The 19,260-nt window shown below is 43.2% G+C and overlaps 1 protein-coding gene across 2 annotated transcripts in view; it reads left to right on the forward strand.

The window, feature by feature from the left end:
- PACSIN2 (protein kinase C and casein kinase substrate in neurons 2) overlaps positions 1 to 19,260 on the forward strand; it is a 114,386-nt gene that overhangs the window by 68,825 nt on the left and 26,301 nt on the right. For both annotated transcript variants that reach the window (XM_082254271.1, XM_082254272.1), the window contains exons 5-7: positions 8,111 to 8,286; positions 12,551 to 12,671; positions 17,097 to 17,218. In XM_082254271.1, the coding sequence (XP_082110397.1) occupies positions 8,111 to 8,286; positions 12,551 to 12,671; positions 17,097 to 17,218 (419 nt within the window). The remainder of the gene's footprint in view (positions 1 to 8,110; positions 8,287 to 12,550; positions 12,672 to 17,096; positions 17,219 to 19,260) is intronic.

The following is a 19,260-nucleotide window of genomic DNA, read 5'->3' on the forward strand; positions in this document are numbered from 1 at the left end:
CCTCCTCCTCGGCTCATAAGAAGTTTTTTTCGTCCCTCAGGGTCGACTGACAAGGGATCGAAGCCCTTTGGGCCTCCTCTTAAAGGATCCAAGCGAATTTGGTCTGGCAAGTCGTGTGCGAGCTTCTCCAGACCCGCGGACAAGGCCCCTTCGGCATGAAGGTGCGGCCTCACCAGTATCTGGGGTGGGGGGAGGGAAGGGGGAGGGGGACGTCTTCGCTGGTTCCCGGACCTGTGGATTCCCCCTAATACAAGAACAAGTGGGTAAACAAAGTCATCCGCTCCGGCTACAAGACAGAGTTTTGTTTTTACCCTATGGTTAAGGTTCTGCCTTCCAACGTGTGACTGTCCCCGGTCTGCTTACAGGCTATTTTTGGGGCTTTTACTTTAAAGGTTGATGGTCCTGACTTAAGGATTGTTTTCGGGTGTTTTACTCAAACCTGTTTACAGTCCCCAAGAATGAAAGCAAGGCGCGTCTAAATCTAGACCTCAAGGCGCTGAACTGCTTTGTGTGGGTGCAGAAGTTCAGAATGGAGTCAATTCGCACATTGGCTGCTTCCCTGCATCAGGGGGATTTTCTTGCCTCCATCGACATCAAGGACGCTTACCTTCACATTCCAATATGTGTCGGTCTCCAGCTATTAATACTTCCACTTTGCGTGGGACAGGAGCATTATCAGTTTGTGGCGTTACCCTTTGGTCTCGTCTCTGTTCCTCGGGTCTTCACAAAAGTGTTGGCCCTGGTGCTGGCATTGTTATGCTAATGGGGATCACAGTACTGCAAAGGTAGAGTCTGGCCAAATGGGACAAGAATCCGCAGTCTCTGGACAATCCGATCCGGCTGAACCAGGAAACGAACGAGTCCCTGATATGGTGGCTTTGCGCTTCTGCTGGGCAAATCCTTCCTCCCCTTGTATTGGATAGTGGACACCACAGATGCCAGTCTGTCCGGCTGGGGAGGCGTCCTCGGCAACAATTCTGGTCAGGGGATCTGGACACTGGAAGAGATCAATGTCTTGGAACTCTGCGCTATCAGACTGTGCCTGGAAAAGTGAACGGATTGTCTTCAGGGATGTCCAGTGCGCATTCAATCTGACAAAACCACGACCGTGGCTTATGTCAATCACCAGAGGGGCACAAGAAGTGTCATGGTGGCTCTGGAGGTAGTTGGCATTCTAAGGTGGGCAGAACGGTTCGTTCCAGCCCTGTCTGCTGTACGCATTCCCGGGGTGGAAAACTGGGAGGCGGATTACCTCAGTCGGAAGGAGTTGGACCAAGGGGAGTGGTCCATTCATCTGGAGGGGTTTCATCAGTTGTGTCTCTGGTGGGGCATCCCAGAGGTGGATCTGTTGGCGTCCCGGCTCAACAGAAATGTGCTGAGGCTTATGGTTCAGATCCCCTGGTGGATGCCACAGATGTGCTGGTGGCCCCGTGGGGTCAGTATTGTCTGATTTAAGCCTTCCCTCCCCTCAAGCTTCTGCCAAGACTTCTACACAGGATCGAGGCAGAAGGGATTCTGGTCATCTTGGTGGCCCTGGACTGACCTCAGCGGGCTTGGTACGCCGATCTGGTGTGGCTGGTTGCCGACGTTCCTTTGAAGCTTCCTCTCAGGGAGGATCTGCTGTCCCAAGGACCAATCTTCTATCCTACTTTACAGTCGCTGGCTTTGATGGCTTGGCTGTTGAATGCCAGGTGCTGATGGATAGAGGTTTGTCGGTATTCCAACGCTGTTAAAAGCTAGGCAATCTACTTCTAGGAAGATTTACCATCGTACGTGGAAGACGTACATTGCGTGGTATGAGTCTCTTGGGGTTCTTCCTCACTCTTTTTCAGTGGCTCAGGACGCTCAAGATCCAACTGGGGGGTTGAGCAGAAACTGGCCTATAGTACTATCAAGAGTCAGGTGTCGGCCTTAGCGGTCTTCTTTCAACGGGCTTTGGCCACATACTCCCTGTTGCGTACTTTTCTTAAGGGAGTTAGGCACTTGACCCCTCCAGTGCAGTCGTTTTTTCGCCTCTCGGTCCTCATAGAAGCCTGCTTTTGAGAATCTTAAAGAGATTCCCCTGCTTACGCTGTATCAGAAGGTGGTCTTTTTGGTGGCTTTCACCTTTGCGCGCAGCGTGTCGGAAATGGCGGCCTTATCCTGTCGTCCACCTTTTGGGGAGGTTCGTAGTCATAAGGTGGTTCTTCACCCCTGTCAGTCGTTCCTTCCTCAGGTTGTCTCTGATTTTCATTTGAATGAAGTCATTGTGTTGCCTTCCCTGTGTCCCATGCCTAAACATCTGAAGGAAATTGCTTTGCATGCTTTGGCTGTGGACCGGGCAATTAAGGTGTACCTGGCTGCTACGGAGTCTTTTAGGAAGTCGGACTCTATTTCTGCTCACGGATGGGCCTCAGAAAGGGTTGTCCGCTTCCTCTGCGACCAAATCCAGATGGATCAGACTGATGATGATTCAGACCTATTCCATCAGGTGTCAGGTTCCTTCTTCCTCTGTCAAGGCACTCTCTACTTGGGGGCTCAGTGCCTCCTGGGCCTTCTGTCTTCAGGCGACAGTGATGCAGGTTTGCAAGGCAACCATCTGGTTGTCGGAGCACACTTTCACAAAGTTCTATAAAGTGGATATATTGGCATCTGTGGATGCTTCCTTTGGCCGCAAGGTTTTGCAGACTGCTGTTTAGAGGACCTGGTCCTCTGAGGGTGTATTGTTTTCTGGGAAGCTCCAGTTGTTTGGGTTGAGCTTCTGTTTACCTGGTTGGCTATAGTTAGCCTTGGGGGTTCTTTTCGCTGTTTCCCACCCCCTCATGTTTAACGTTGCTTTGGGACGTCCCAATAGTTAGAAGATCAGGAGCCACCAATGAGCGAAAGAGAAAATTGGATTTTTGACTTGCCATAAAATCCATTTCTCTGATGTTTCTTTGACGGGCACAGCACCCATCCCTCTCTGGAGTCTGGAGTTGTAATTCTTCTGACAAAATGGAGTACCTATAGCAGAGAGGGAGTTTACAGTAAGTCAAAAATCCAATTTTTTTTGCTAGAAAATTACTTATAACCCACAAACAATATACTTTTTTTTTTTTTTTTTTTTTTTATAACAGAGACCCTAGGGAACAAAATGTCAATCGTTACAAGTTTTTATTTTGTGGTATTTGCAGTTTTTTTTTAAGCGCAGTTTTTGGGGGGAAAAATATATTTAAAAAAATTTAAACACTATATACTGTTTAAATTTATATACTATATACACTATAAAATGAAAGATGTTACGCTGAGCAAATAGATACCCAACATGTCGCGCTTTAAAATTGCACACGTTCGATGTATGGCAACAAGCTACGGTACCTAAAAACCCCCCATAGGAGACATTTTAAATGCTTTTACAGGTTACCTGTTTAGAGTTGGAGGAGGTCTAGTGATAAAATTATTGCTCTCGCTCTGTTTGCAGCAACCTTGCGTGTGGTGCGAACACCGTTTACATATGCGTGCTGCTTGTATATGCGTTCGCTTCTGCGCAAGAGCATGAGGGCAGTTTACTTTTTTTTTTTTTCTTATTTATTTTAATTTTTATTACCGTGTTTCCACGAAAATAAGACCGGGTCTTATATTAATTTTGGCTACAAAAATCATACTAGGGCTTATTTTCAGGGTATGTACAATGACGATCTTAAAGTGATTGTAACCCTAAAATAAATAAATATTCCGATCCTTTAAAGCATGATAGACAGCACAGTGCTTGTGCTGTGTTATTTGGCCCTCTCTATGTTCTAAAAAAGCTGTAATAAAAAAATAAAATGTTAAAAAAAAGTTCTCTCCCCCTCTCAATTGACATTCTGTAATCCCAAAAATAAACCTTGGATAGTCATTGTAAAATTATGTAATCGATTTTGTAAAAAGATTATGTAATGTGCAGTGTGTCTCCTTTTTTAATTTTATTGTGGAAAATACCTTATTTATCGCACTGCTGGGCACTCATGTGACCCTCTGGAGCTCTACTTTCCCTCTCCGAATACTGCAGATGGAGGGGCAGAGATCAAGGATTTTACTAGGGCTTATTTTCAGGGTAGGGCTTATATTGTAGCTATCTCTGAATATCATGCTAGGTCTTATTTTCGGGGTAGGGCTTATTTTCAGGGAAACAGGGTATTTGTTTATACACTATAAAGAACTTGAGCTCACAATCAGTCACAGAGAACAGCATTACAGCTTCTCCTTTGCCCAACAGGACCACAAGTTTAGATGATATTTAACCACTTGCCAACTGGGCCATGGACAAATGACGGTTACAGCATGGTGGGCTTATTCTGGGAGGGCATACAATGACGTCCTCCCATAATCGTGTTTCCTTGGCGCCCACACATGGAAGTGTTTGCCCTCTCCGCATCACAGTTCGTGGTAAAGGGCCAATGACAGCGGACCTTCACCACGTTATTGCTCCTTTCATTGGCAGAGAAATCAATTGTGAACAAACCAGGGCATGTCCGGTTCAGTGTTCTCCTCTCCCCGTACGCTGTACACAGCGATCAGTACACTGCTCACCCCTGCCTCCTCTCAATCATACCTCAGTCATGCCCATCCGTGCCACGTCAGTGCTCATCCGTGCCACATCAGTGCCACATCCATGCCTCCCCAGTGCTTTTCCGTGCCACATCCATGCCACCCCAGTGCTTTTCCGTGCCCTACAGTGCCTCACAAAAGTGTAATGGGTAGTCAGGAAATTACACTGCTTCCTGAGTATGTGGCCAGGCTGTGGAAAAGTCTCTCACATGTGGTATCGCCATAATCAGGAGGAATAGCAGAATGTATTTTGGGGTGTCATAATTGCTATGTACATGCTATGTGTTAGAAATCTTATAGATAGACAACTTTGTGTTTAAAAAAAAAAAAAAAAAAAAAAAAAAAAAAAAGCTTTTTCTTTTTCTTTCCACATTTTCCAAAGACTTGTGGGAAAAAAATGACATGTTCAAAAGACTCATTATGCCTAATAGATTGTGTTGGTGTGTTTGCTTTCCAAAATGGCGACATTGTTTGACGTTTCTATTGTCCTGATGCTCCAGGGCCTTCAAAAGTGTCATAGGTTGTCAGGATATTATACAGTATCTCACAAAAGTGAGTACACCCCCTCACATTTTTGTAAATATTATGTTTTCATTTGACAACACTGAAGAAATCACACTTTGTTATAATGTAAAGTAGTGAATGTACAGCTTGTATAATAGGGTAAATTTGCTGTCCCCTCAAAATAACACCACACAGCCACTGACGTCTAAACCACTGGCAACAAAAGTGAGTACACCCCTAAGTGACAATGTCCAAATTGGGCCCAGTTAGTCATTTTCCCTCCTCTGTGTCTACTCGTTAGTGTTATAAGGTCTCAGGTGTTAATGGGGAGCAGGTGTGTTAAATTTGGTGTTATTGCTCTCACTCTCTTACTGGTCACTAGAAGTTCAACATGGCACCTCATGGCAAAGAATTCTGAGGATCTGAAAAAAATGAATTGTTGATCTACATAAAGATGGCCTAGGCTCTAAGAATGTGGCCAAGACCTTACAGCAGTTTAACAGGACAGATTCCACTCGGAACAGGCCTCGCTATGGTCGACCAAAGCAGTTGAGTGCACGTGCTCAGCATCATATCTAGAGGTTGCCTTTGGGAAATGGACATGTGAGTGCTGCCAACATTGCTGCAGAGGTTGAAGGGGTGGGAGATCAGCCTGTCAGTGCTCAGCGCATATGCCACACACTGCATCAAATTGGTCTGCATGGCTGTCGTCCCAGAAGGAAGCCTCTTCTAAAGATGATGCACAAGAAAGCCCACAAACAGTTTGCTGAAGACAAGCAGACTAAGGACATGGATTACTGGAATCATGACTGGATTACCGGTCTGATGAGACCGAGATGAACTTGTATTGTTCAGATGGTGTCAACCGCATGTTGCGGCAACCAGGTGAGGAGTACAAAGACAAGTGTGTCTTGCCTACATTTAAGCTTGGTGATGTGAGTGTCATGGTCTTGGACTGCATGAGTGCTGCCGGCACTGGGGAGCTACATTTCATTGAGGGAACCATAAATGCCAACGTGTACTGTGACATACTAAAGCAGAGCATTATCCCCTCCCTTCAGGGACTGGGCCACATGACTCAAGGCCTAAACCCCTTTGAGCATCTGTGGGGCATCCTCAGTTGGAAGTTGGAGGAGCGTCAAGTCTCTAACATCAACCAGCTCTGTGATGTCATCATGGAGGAGTGGAAGAGGAGTCCAATGGCAAACTGTAAAGCTCTGGTGAATTCCATGCCCAATAGGGTTAAGGCAATGCTGCAAAATAATGGTGGCCACACACAATATTGACACTTTAGGCCCAATTTGGACACTTTAACTTAGGGGTGTACTCACTTTTGTTGCCAGCGGTTTAGACATTAATGGCTTTGTGTTGAGTTATTTTGAAGGGACAGAAAATTTACACTGTTATACAAGCTGTACACTCACTCCTTTACATTGTAGCAAAGTGTCATTTCTTCAGTGTTGTCACATGAAAAGGTAGAATAAAATATTTAAAAATGTGAGGGGTGAACAGATACTGTATGTGTAATGCTCCTAGAATGCCTGGAGGTGCTTCTTGGATGTTGGGCCTCTGTATGTGGCCAGGCTGTTTAAAAATCTCACACATGTGGTATCGCCATACTCAGGGGGAATAGCAGAATGTATTTTGGGGTGTAATTGCAAGTATGCCTATACAGTTTGTGAGAAATGACTTGGCAATATGACAGTTTTGTGTGGGGGGGGGGGGGAATCTTCCTTTTGCAAAGAATTGTGGGGAAAAATTAAACCTTTAAAAAAACTCACAATGCCTCTTATTAAATACCTTGGAAAGTCTACTTTCCAAAAACTGTTCATTTGGGGGGTATTTGTACTTTCCTGGCTTGCTAGTGTCTCAAGAAAGGAGATATGCCATCAGGTGTGATCAATTTTCAATGATTGGCACCATAGCTTGTAGACTATAACCTTCACAAAGACCAAATATATACTTATTTGGGTTATTTTTACCAAAGATATGTAGCAGTATAACTTTTGGCCAAAATTTATGAAGAAAAACTACTAAATTTGCAAAATTCTAAAATCAAAACAAAGAAAAATGCATTTTCTTAAAACATTTTTGGTCTTTTTTCATTTATAACGCAAAAAATAAAAAACCCAATGATACCAAAATATTACCAAAAGAAAGCTCTATTTGTGTCAGAGAAAGGACAAAATTTCATATGAGTACAGTGTGGCATGACTGAGTAATTGTCTTTCAAAATGTGAGAGCACTGAAAGCTAAAAAATTGGTCTGGTTAGGAAGGAGGTTTAAGTGCCCAGTGGGTAGGTGGTTAAAGCTGGACAATATGCAGATAAAATAGACACCAATTAATGCAGCTCTGTAATCATTTAATGTATATATATATATTTTTTTTAAATAAAAGCAGGGTAAATTCCTGAATTTGACTTTCAATCAGCCACTTACAGTAAATTACTAAATTTGCAAAATGTTAAGCCCCAAACTAAGAACAATGCATTTTTTTTTTTTTTTTTACAAAATGTTTGGTCTTTTTTCAAATTATAGCACAAAAAATAAAAATTATTTTTATAAATCAATAATATAAATAAAAGTATCAGCTGCTTGCAGTATGTATACAGAAAGGCTAAAGGGCGAAAAGATGCAGTATCAGAATACCCAATCAGTTGATGTGCTGACAAGAACCATGCTGTTAGAAGGAGAAAGTGTGACGGAGATGAACTCATCACCCTGCTGTTTTCTTATGTCCAGTCGCAGGATAGGGTGTACTGGGTTAGAGGAAGTTGATTGAATTTTGGCTGCTATCAGACTGAGGACATCTAGTGGCAGAACAAAACAGGCTGCGGGGTGATTGAAGATTAATTTTACAGAAAAGGCTGATTCTGGTTTTCTATCTTTTAATGGGCTGTTCATTTTATCCTATTTTTGTCTGGCGTTCTACTTTGGTTAATATTTCTTTAAATAACTCGGAGACATATTTTTTATGCCTATAGTTGAGATAAAGTTGTTTTCGTATTTTAATGTCAGATCAGAACTGAGAGTATTTGCACCTTTTTTCATGTCACAGACCAAAGAGAAATACGAGAAAGCTTTGAAGGACCTGGATGGCTCCACCCCACAGTACATGGAGAATATGGAGCAAGTGTTTGAACAGTGTCAGCAGTTTGAGGACAAGAGACTGCGTTTCTTCAGGGACTTACTGTTGGATGTTGAAAAACATCTCGATCTGTCCAACCTGGAAGGGTGAGCCAAAAGTCAAAATTAACAAAGTTCTTTGCACATAACTAAATGCATTTTTGTACACTTATACAAACACCCAGTTACCTCAATACTGTAGTCTTATCCATTTCAGGCCTCCCTTTTTTCTTACCTGCTCCCAGTGTGGGAGTGTAAATCTGATTTCTGTCTTCTCTGGACAGGACACTGGGTGGGAAATATGCTGTCATGAGGAGATCCCAGGAAAGGAAAATTACGGTAAGTATCTGATAACAATTTTCCGTGGTCCTGGATCTCCTCATGACGGCATACCTCAGGACGTAACTAACAATTCTCACAAAAAGAGGGAGGGAATAATAGGAAGCTAAGAAACCAAATACTGCGTTATATACGTTTCTCTTTCGTTCATCGACGGACACAGCGCTCCATAAATCATAACTAGTTGGTTATATTGCCTCCTCTTGGAGTAGGACTAGGCAGAACAAAAAACATCTGGCTATGCCCATGGGCCGTTCTCAACTGGTATATAACCCACCTCTCTGCTCTAGGTAATCAGTTTTATTTACTCTAGTCACCCTTGCATCTTTTTTTGTTTTTTCTCTCGGGAGATTTGCAGTTAACTGCAGGGCTTGGTGACGGGCTGGATAATCTAGATCCAGTGGTTCCTCCAGCCCAGCCAACGAGTGTGTGCAGACCGCAGCTACGCACTTGGTCGGCCACGATATAGCCTCACGGACAGTGGTTGGCCCACGAGTTAAACGTTGCATACAACTGGACTTGGGTCTCAGTCGCAGCGGTCAAAACCTGTCAAAATAAGGCACATAAGGAAACACACCTTTGGAGTATGATGTGACTTGTGCGTACCAAACGACACAGCTACGTCCGTGGCTACATCACCCGCATCCTCCATTTTTAAAGGTCCCCAAACGTTTTGCTGTACGTTACCCTTTTGAGGAGTCACTAGTGGGCTAGTCCACCAGTAGTGGACCCTGTTTCCAGGTTGAATAAAGCAACCATGATCCCAGTAGAAGAATTCCCATCCTTTAAGGACCCGGCTGACAAAGCGGAGGCTATGGCTTGCAGCATGTTTACTTTGGCTGATTCGACCGTTGCCTCAGCCCTGGTGTCTCAGACCCTAACTGAATGTGTGACACTTTTGCGCAAGGGCCTGGGGGAGTGAGCAGGTCCCCACTGCTCATGTTGATTTAGTGGACCAGTTTGTCTATGGGCTGCAGTTTATTTGTGATGCAGCTCTGGATACAGCTCCTGTGCTGTCCAAACTTTCTATTTCAGCGTTGGTGATTAGGCGCGTGCTGTGGCTTAAGAATTGGTCCGTAGACCAAGCCTCTTAGAAAGCTTTCATTGATCTGCCCTTTCAAGGCGATCCCCTGTTTGGGGCTACCCTGGATGACATCTTTAAGGATATTACGGGATGGAATAGTACCTTCCTTCCACAGTCAAGGAAAGGGAAGGAGCCTAGCCACAGACGGGGGCCCTCTTTCTCAGCCCATAGAAAATGATTTTGTGCTTCTGGGACAGAGAATAAGGGAAAAAGATCTTTCAAATCTTCCCCGGGAGGTTTCAAGAAACCTTGGTCTGGTAAGCCTAGAGCTAGCTTCTCTGTACCTGCAGACAAGACCCCTTCAGCATAAAGATCCTACCCTCACCCATTATTGGGGTGGGGGACATCTTCTCTTGTTTCCAGGCCCCGTGGACTTATTTGGTGGGCGTCAAGGAGATCTGCAAAATGTTTCTTTGGGGGTACCCAGAAAGGGGGACAAAGCTTGTTCTTTTCAGGTTTTTTATATCCTGAGTCTCCTTGTGCAGCATTAATTCCTGCAAAGGTTCAGGTGATGTCCGAACTACCTAAGGTCCCCCTATTCCTGTCCAGGAAATTGATTAACCTAGGTCTGATTCTGTCACACAGATAGTTTTCTCTCCTATTTTGCATAGAGGTTCTGAGTCCGGTGGTATCCACATTCAAGACAGTTCTGTTTGCACAGTTTTATATGCAGCTCCTTTAGCGCAGTGGTCCTCAACTCTGGTCCTCGGGGCCCACTAACAGGCTAGATTTTAAGTATTACCTTGGGGAGATGCAGACTAGAATACTGCAATCACTGAGCAGCAAATTAGATCACCTGTGATGTAATTTAGTTATCTTGCAAACCTGGCCTGTTAGTGGGCCCCAAGGACCGTAGTTGAGGACCACTGCTTTAGCAGGTTCAGCTCCACAGGAGAATACCAAAGTTTGTGACGAGGTCATGGGGTCCTCTGACAGATGCCGCAGGCGTCCAAGGACCAAGATAAGACCAGTATCATCCTTGGCCCAGGCTTCTTCCGCAGTTTCTGCGAGGAATCAAGAGCGAAGATCTTCCAATCATCCTGGTGACTTTAAACGTTTCTGGGGGGCTTCCTCTCAGAGAAGACCAGTTGTCCCAAGGGCTGATCTACCATCCTGCTTTACAGTCGCTGGTTTTAATGGCTTAGCTATTGAAAGCCAGGTACTGAGGGATAGAGGTGTGTCTGGATCAGTGATCCCTACTATGGTGAAGGCGAGGAAGTCGTCTTCCAGCAAGATATACCATTGTACGTTGAAAGCGTACATTTTTTGGTGTGAGTTGATGGGCGCTCATTCTCGATTCTTTTGTGGGGCTTGGATCTTAACCTTTCTTCAACAGGGCGTTGATCAGAAGTCGGCCTTGTGTACCATCAAGGGCCAGGTGTGTGCCTTGGCAATCTTCTTTCAGCGACCCATAGCCATGCACTCTTTAATTCGTACCTTCATTCAGGGGGTTCGACGTGGCTCCACCTATATGGTCTCTTTTGCCACCATGGGATTTAAATGTAGTGCTTTCAGTTCTCCAGAAACCTCCATTTGAGAATATTCTTGGTGGCTATTTCCTTGGCCCGCATGGTATCGGAATTGGCGGTATTATCCAGTGGGAGTCCCTATTTAGTGGTCCATAGGGATAAAGTGGTTCTTCGTCCCTGTCCATCATTCCTGCCCAAAGTTGTCTGACTACCATTTTAAAAGGGGGCATTGTGTTGCCTTGTGTCCCAAGCCAGCTTATCCTAACAAATTTCCTTTGCATTCCTTGTAAGTGGTTCATGCGATTCGGGTGTATCTGGCAGCTACTGAGACTTTTCAGAGGTAAGGCTCGCTTTTTGTGGTTACAGACAGACCAAGAAAAGGGCTGGCCGCTTCTTCGACAGACAGTGACTCTTGCGCCTTCCGTCGTCAGGCTTCAATATCACAAGTTTGCAAGGCGGCCACTTGGTCTTCCGTGCATACCATCACAAAATTCTATAGGGTAGATACTTTGGCATCTTTTGATGCTTTTTTTTTTTGGCCTCAAAGTTTTGCAGGCTGCTGTTTAAGAGGGGCTGTTCACTCTTGAGGGGTGTTTTTTCTTTAAACCTTTTATTTTTCAGATGGGGCTGCTGTGACCCAGTTAAGGCTCCTATGTCCTGGTTAGGGGCTCTTATGTTTAGCCTTGGGTGATTTTTTTTTTTTTTTCCCCACCCTACATTTTCGCTGTGTCCGTCAATGAACTCAGAGAAATGGATTTTACGGTAAGTACAAAATTCCTATTTTACTATTGCGAACAAGCCAAAGAAAGAACAGCCTTGTCAAAATGGGAATGAGAGACTGACATTACATCAAGTTTATAATGCTTAATAAGTGTATTTGGCTGCCTTACATATCATTTCTGTCAAAACCGTAGCGTGAGAAGCCCAATATGCCGATACCCCCAGTGTTGAGTGAGCTCCAATGTCTTGTGGTGGCGACAGGCCTTTAGCAGAATATGAGACGCGTATAGTATTTCGCTGGGTAAATACCAAGGTGATCCTTCCGGGGGCATAGGGGGCGGAGCTGACCCAAGGAATGCTTTTATGAGGAGACCCAGGAAAATGTGGGGTATTGCTGGACATCCGTGTGATTTGTTCTAAAGTCTGTCGGTGCCTTGATAATTAGCGAGTTATGATTCCTCGAATGATGTCAAGTTAGGTACTACTATCCAGAGCGCCCATAGAAAAATGTTTTGTCACTAACAATGCAAAAAGTAAGGAGAAAATCTGCAACAAGAACAATATTAAGATGAGAGGTTGTATACTTTCTTTACATCACTAAACAAGAAACATTTTATTTGTCACTTTTGAAGAGTTTCTCCCACTTCTGTTTCAGATTTTGTGTACTATGTAGGTGGAATGCTATAGAGGCATTGAAAGTTTTAAAACTCTAGAAAGGTATAGCTTTTAAGGAAATCTTATAGACTTGTGTTCTCATCAGCTATTCCAGCATATACCGAGATCTAGAGTATGCAATCAAGTCAGCAGACGTTCCAGAGGACCTCAAATGGTTCAAGAACAATCATGGTCCAGGGATGACAATGAACTGGCCACAGTTTGAGGTAAGAACTAGTTTTAACCTTTTCGCTTTTGGCAGTTTTGTGTTTGTTTCACATATAATTAAACGCACATTTTTTTTTTTTTTTATATTAGTGCGGTCGTTTGTCAAGCACACATTTTCATTGTACTTTTCTCCAAATATTTTGAGGGTTCTTTTTAAAGTTTTTAGGTGTTCCTCTAATTTTTTACACTACCCCTACCTCCACGCACTTAACTTTATTGCTAGAACATTGGAAACCAATAGCCCCCTATGGTGTGTGATAGCAAATTTATAGTGGTTTATATATGTTCTCCTTAAAGAACAATTCCAGGTTTCATTTCACTGTAACGGATTGTAGTCCCATTAGCTACAATACAGTAAGTGGTGCTGTGTTCAGCATCACTCTGCTGCCTGAAATACAGTTGGGCTGAATGCTTTCTCTGATTAGCCAATTGGAGGAAACCTTGTATTTATTGCTAAAAATAAAAGGCTTCTCCTGAATTGGCAAAGAAGCACTCTCCCAACTCTCCTTCATTCCAGCAGCAGATGGGAAGTCCCCCGAACTGCTCTTAGAACACAGCACCACTTACTGTATATAGCTAATGCCACTGCAGTCCATCACAGCACACACAGCAGCTTCATCATTATGTTCTGGAAATCGTTTGTTGGCCCGCACAAACGAAAGTGAGATTAACCCTGCGGTCAGCGTAATGACATACGTTGGTGGAATTAAAAGGGTTAACTGCTTTTACTGTCTGCAAAGTAATTTTGTTTCCTGTATTCCTCTAGCACAAATAAATCAAGCAGCACTTCAGAGTACATAGAAACATTTGCCCAAGTAAATACTGTGCTTAAAGCTAAATGCTTGGAATTACATAAACAAACACCTTTTGCATTTTTTTAAAGCACTAATCCATCCATAAGGTGATATTTTATATTAGAGTGGGCCTGGTGGGCTTCTCATCTGACTTGGATACTACAGGAAGGTCTTTCTAACATTATTCTGAACTATGTTTCTGTCCACCTGGGAATTTTGTGTATTCCTCACCCACTTTTGTGTGTTACAGCTCTTCCTGTTACATTCTCTATAAAATAAAATTAATATAAAAATTCAATAGAGTCGGAGCCTTTCATTATAGGCACGCCAAGTGTTCAGACCCAGGAAATTGGCACAAAGACCTTACCAATAGAATCCCAAAAATATAGGAGAAACTGTCAGGTTGGAATAATTCTCCATTTTCTACCAATCACTAAAATATCTATTTTGGGTGGCTTGATCCTTTAAAACACACGTTAACCAAACTCTTTCATGCTTTAAGGCCACAGTACTAAATGTTTGCCATCTTTCTGCCTAGCATTGCTGCCTTATTGTGTGCCATTTTTTTCTGCTTAAATAAACATTTCAGTTAACCTGGGGCATCTATTGTACATCCTCTGTTAGCAGCCCTTCTAGAACAGGCCTGTGTATAATCCAACAAAGCCCAGAATTCTCTAGCAGTGCTCTGAGCCTTCACACAATCCAGCTCGGACATCACTCTGCTCCCCCCGCAATGCAGAGAACTGGATAGGACACAGTCACCGCCCTACTCTGCAATGATAGATCACAGTCTAGCTGTAGCGTTGTCACAGATGAACTAGAGTAATAGGGGTGGTCACTGTAACAGACCCTTCCTACATAATCACTTAACCCTTTGCTTCATAGACCTGCAAAATTAGGGAAAAACTGTATGTCAGCAGAGATGAATAAGAAAAGTTTCATGAATAATAAATGTTTGATTCTTCCCTTTGTTGCTAATAATTATTTTCCCGTGTTTCTTGCTTTTGCTGTACAAAAGGATGAAGTAAGTAAAGCGTTCATGGTAAAATTTTAATGTTTATTTTGGCTTGTATAGCAAGGCAACTAATACGTTTTTATTGGTCATGATACCATTGGTCTTGGCACCTGGGTCTTGGGGTTCTTCAACAGCTGCAGATTCCTAGCTCTAGTCCAATTCACACTTGTGGTCATTTTGAGCAAATACAGTTATGCAGTTCACCCTTAGCATCTTTTCTATTTGATTTTTAAACACCTGCAGCTACCTGATTGGGGCCCAGTGCAACACTGACTTTCTCCTGCACTTCTGCTTTCTAAAACAAGTTATTTTGAAAGGGAGTAGGGTCAGTATTAACCTGATAAACTCCACCTTTTCCCTCTTCTGCGAAGTGCAGCAGTGGCCCCTTTGCTTTAGTATAGGAGGGGCATAGGGGTGGGGGTGGGCACATTTAAAGCCCAATTTAACTTTCCGTTTATATACAGTGCATCTGGAAAATATTCACAGTGCTTCACTTTTTCCACATTTTGTTACAGCCTTATTCAAAAATTGATTCAATTCATTATTTTCTTCAAAATTCTACAAACATTCCCCCATAAGGACAATGTGAAAGAAGTTTGCTTATTAAAAATAAAAAAATCCGATGTACATAAGCATTTACAGCCTTTGCTCAATACTTTGTTGAAACACCTTTGGCACCAATTACAGCCTTAAGCCTTTTTGAGTATGATGCTACAAGCTTGTCACACATATTTTTGGGCAGTTTCTCCCATTCTTCTTTTCATGACCTCTCAAGCTCCATTAAGTAGGATGGGGAATGTCGGTGCACAGCCATTTTCAGCTCACTCCAGAGATGTTCAATCAGGTTCAAGTCTGGGCTCTTACTGGGCCACTCAAGGACATTCTCAGAGTTGTCCTGTAGCCACTCCTTTGTTATCTTGGCTGTGTGCTTAGGGTCGTTGTCCTGTTGGAAGATAAACCTTCGCCCCAGTCTGAGGTCTAGAGCACTCCGGAGCAGGTTTCCATCAAGGAGGTCTTATTACATTGCTGCATTCATCTTTTCCTCAATCCTGACTAGTCTCCCAGTTCCTGCCGCTAAAAAACATCCCCACAGCATGATGCTGCCACCACCATGCTTCACTGTTGGGATGGTATTGGCCAGGTGATGAGCAGTGCCTGGTTTCCTCCAGACGTGATGCTTGCATTCAGGCCAAGGAGTTCAATCTTTGTTTCATCAGACCAGAGAATTAGGTTTCTCATGGTCTGAGAGTCCTTCAGGTGCCTTTTGGCAAACTCCAGGCGGTCTATCATGTGCCTTTTACTAAGGAGTGGCTTCCATCTGGAGATTCTACCAAATTATTCTGTACTCTTCCCCTACATCTGTGCCTCGATACAGTCCTGTCTCGGAGGTCTACAGACAATTCCTTGGACTTCATGGATTGGTTTGTGCTCTGACATGCACTGTTAACTGCGGGACCTTATATAGACAGGTGTGTGCCTTTCCGACTCATGTCCAATTACGTGAATTTACCACAGGTGGACTCTAATCAAGTTGTAGAAACATCTCCAGGATAATCAGTGGAAAAAGGATGCACCTGAACTCAATTTTGAGTGTCATGGCAAAGGCTGTAAATACTTATGTACATGTGATTTTTTTTTTGTTTTTGTTTTGCTTCTTTCATAAATTTGTAATGATTTCAAACGAACTTCTTTCACATTGTCATTATGGGGGGGTGGGGTGTTTGTAAAATTTTGAGGAAAATAGTGAATTTAATCTATTGGAAAAAGGCTGCAACATAAATTGTGGAAAAGTGAAGCCTTTTGAATGCTTTCCAGATGCACTGTATGCTATGTACATCCTAGGTGCAACAAAACAAAAGTTGTTTTATTGTCTTGCAGTTTGCTTTTTTTCTCTAAAGCAGCCACAGCCCGGGTGGAAAAGTCTGTCCCCTGCCGGCAGCAGCTGAGAAGGACCTTTGTGTCTGTGTGCAAGAAGTGCTCTCTATAGAGGCCCAACACATTTGGTCCTATAGCTCTTTAATCCTCAAAGCTCATGATCCCCAGTGATTGGAGCGCTGTGACTCAGCAAGGCAAGGGGAATTGGGAAACAGACTTAGATCCCTGCAAACAGCCTACTGCTTTCCCATAGGGTACAAAGCTCCTCATATATGACATGCTAGCAGCGGAGACAGGCTTTTCTACTCAGGCTGTGGCTGATTAAAAGAAAAATTATTAGACTTTGCATATTGTCAAGTTGGAGTGCTGCGTCATGTCGGTTTCATAAAAAAAGAAAAAAAAAACATACGAAAAGACATAATGGGTTTCACTTCTTGTTGTCATGGCAACCTCACGATGCACCTTTTGCTGTTTCCTCACTTTAAGTGCTGTTTACTATGCCTTCTGTTTTTTTTTTTTTTTTTTACTTCCCCTTAAAGCCATCTATGTTTCATACTCATCTGTACATGTTTAATGTTGCATGCTTTTATTGCCATACAATGTGGTATGCTTTCAGAAAATGGCTTATTTCTCCCACTGTTATGCTGCTTTCCTTAGTTTCTCCTCTGGTGACACCTTGTGGATAAATGTTATTGCACAGTTCTACCCTACTATGATTTTTGGTCTGTCACCTCTTGCAGGAGTGGTCTGCTGATTTAAACCGCACTCTGAGTAGAAGAGAAAAGAAGAAGCCAGGAGAAGGGGTGACCCTAACTGGAATCAGCCAAGCTGGGGAGCAGTCTGTCCAGAATAAACACAGCAGGTAAAGATGTGTGACATGGCAAGCTTCTCTAATTAGGGAAAACTGGCTGGCATGGTTATCAGTTGTTAGTCCTCCTATTTTAATCATTTAAACGTTCTATCTAAATCCATTTAAATTATAGAGTTATTCATATCACCTGGAATCAGGAGATGCATCCATTTTTTTCATGTTTATGAGCATAGTTAGCAGTGCTGTTAGCTAGCAGTAGGTACTGCAGTTTGTTGTTCTAAATGCAGCAAGTATGATCATTGATTCAGGTCTCTGTTCAAGATTCTAAACAAAGGTGTGGGGAAGTCATTCATTAGGAGTCTCAAACCTGATGTCCAGCTTGAGCCTGTAGTGAAAAAATACTTTGGGGTAGATTACTGAAACTGGAGTACTCGGAATCTAGTGCAGCTATGCATGGTAGTCAATACGCTTCTAACTTCAGATTGTTCAGTTAAGCTTTTACATTAAAACCTGGAAGCTGATTGGTTTCTTGCAGAGCTGCACCAGATTTGCATTCTAAATCCCTGTCTTAATTAGAGTGAAAGTGGCAATAGAGGAGCAATGTTTCTGTCAAGAGTGCTTATAGAGGAGATGCCCTTCTCTACACATTTGATATGCCTTACAAGGTATTTATTTTTATTTAATTTTTTTGCCAACTCCCATCCCTTGGTTACTAAACACTACACTCCCCTTCCCTGGTCCTTGATGATTGCTGTGGGAAAAAACGTTTATACAGCTGTCCCTTGTTAGCTTAATCAATAAAATATGTCTAAAGCAATACTATTTTTCTCTTTTGTTCATTGACGGACACAGCTCCTGGTATTCATAACCATTGCGTTATACTGCCCTCTACAGGAGTAGGAAACTAGGCGGACAAAAATTCTGGCTACACCCATGGGCAGTCCCAGGGAGTATACCCCCTCTCTCTGCTATAGCCACTAAGTTTTTTTTTCTGCCTAGTCAGGAGTAGGCTTGTGACGGTATCAGATTTTCATGCTGCGATTAATTGATTAAGGTTTTGCCACGGTATACGGTATTATCACGGTATTCTATTATTAAATTTAAATTATTAAATTTCCACCTCACTTCAATTTCATTGCTGAATTTAGGGGCTTTGGTTCACTTATGCACATTATTATATAGTCAGTCAGTACAGACTCTGTGAACCAGGCCTAAAATAGGTCATCAAGCAGTGTCTGGCCTAACTGGTGATAACTGGTCCTGGCGCTCGGCTCCGATCCGATGGCCTGGTCATTAAGAGGGCAAATCCTTGTGGTCAAGAAGTGGTTAAACCTGAAGGAGGTGTTGTTTATAAATGACTTTACTATTGCTTTAGGCCTGGTTCACATGTATGCGGGTTGGTGGTTTACATGTATGCGGGTTGGCGGCCCACATTTGCACAGGCATAGCAGCCCATTGATTTGAACGGGCTGGCTATGCCCTCATTTTCTGCAGAAAAAAGGTGCATGCAGCATTTTTTTTAAATTCAGTGGCCTTGAAATCCATCCTGCTTTTGCACCATGCGACTAACCTGCAGTTCCTGCTCTGGCAAGCTTTCTGCATTTTTTGTATACGTGGGCACGGCATTTAAAAACAGTTTGCGTGTGCAGCAACGGCAGGTAAGTCGCATGGTGCAAAAGAAGGATGGATTTCATGGCCACTGCATTTTTTTAAATTCTGCATGCACCTTTTTTCAGCTGAAAACGCAGGCATAGCAGCTCAAGCCCATTCACATCAATGGGCTGCTATGCCTGTGCAAATGTGGGCCCCCAACCCGCATACATGTGAACCAGGCCTAAAGCAATAGTAAAGTCATTAATTGGTTAAACCTGCAGGAGGACCGGTGTTTTTATCTATTAATGACTTTACTATTGCTTTAGGCCTGGTTCACATGTATGCGGGTTGGCGGTTCACATGTATGCGGGTTGGGGGCCCACATTTGCACAGGCATAGCAGCCCATTGATGTGAATGGGCTTGAGCTGCTATGCCTGCGTTTTCAGCTGAAAAAAGGTGCATGCAGAATTTAAAAAAATGCAGTGGCCATGAAATCCAT

Source organism: Pelophylax lessonae (assembly GCF_965119305.1).
Source record: "Pelophylax lessonae genome assembly, chromosome: 4".
NCBI classification, from domain to species: domain Eukaryota; kingdom Metazoa; phylum Chordata; class Amphibia; order Anura; family Ranidae; genus Pelophylax; species Pelophylax lessonae.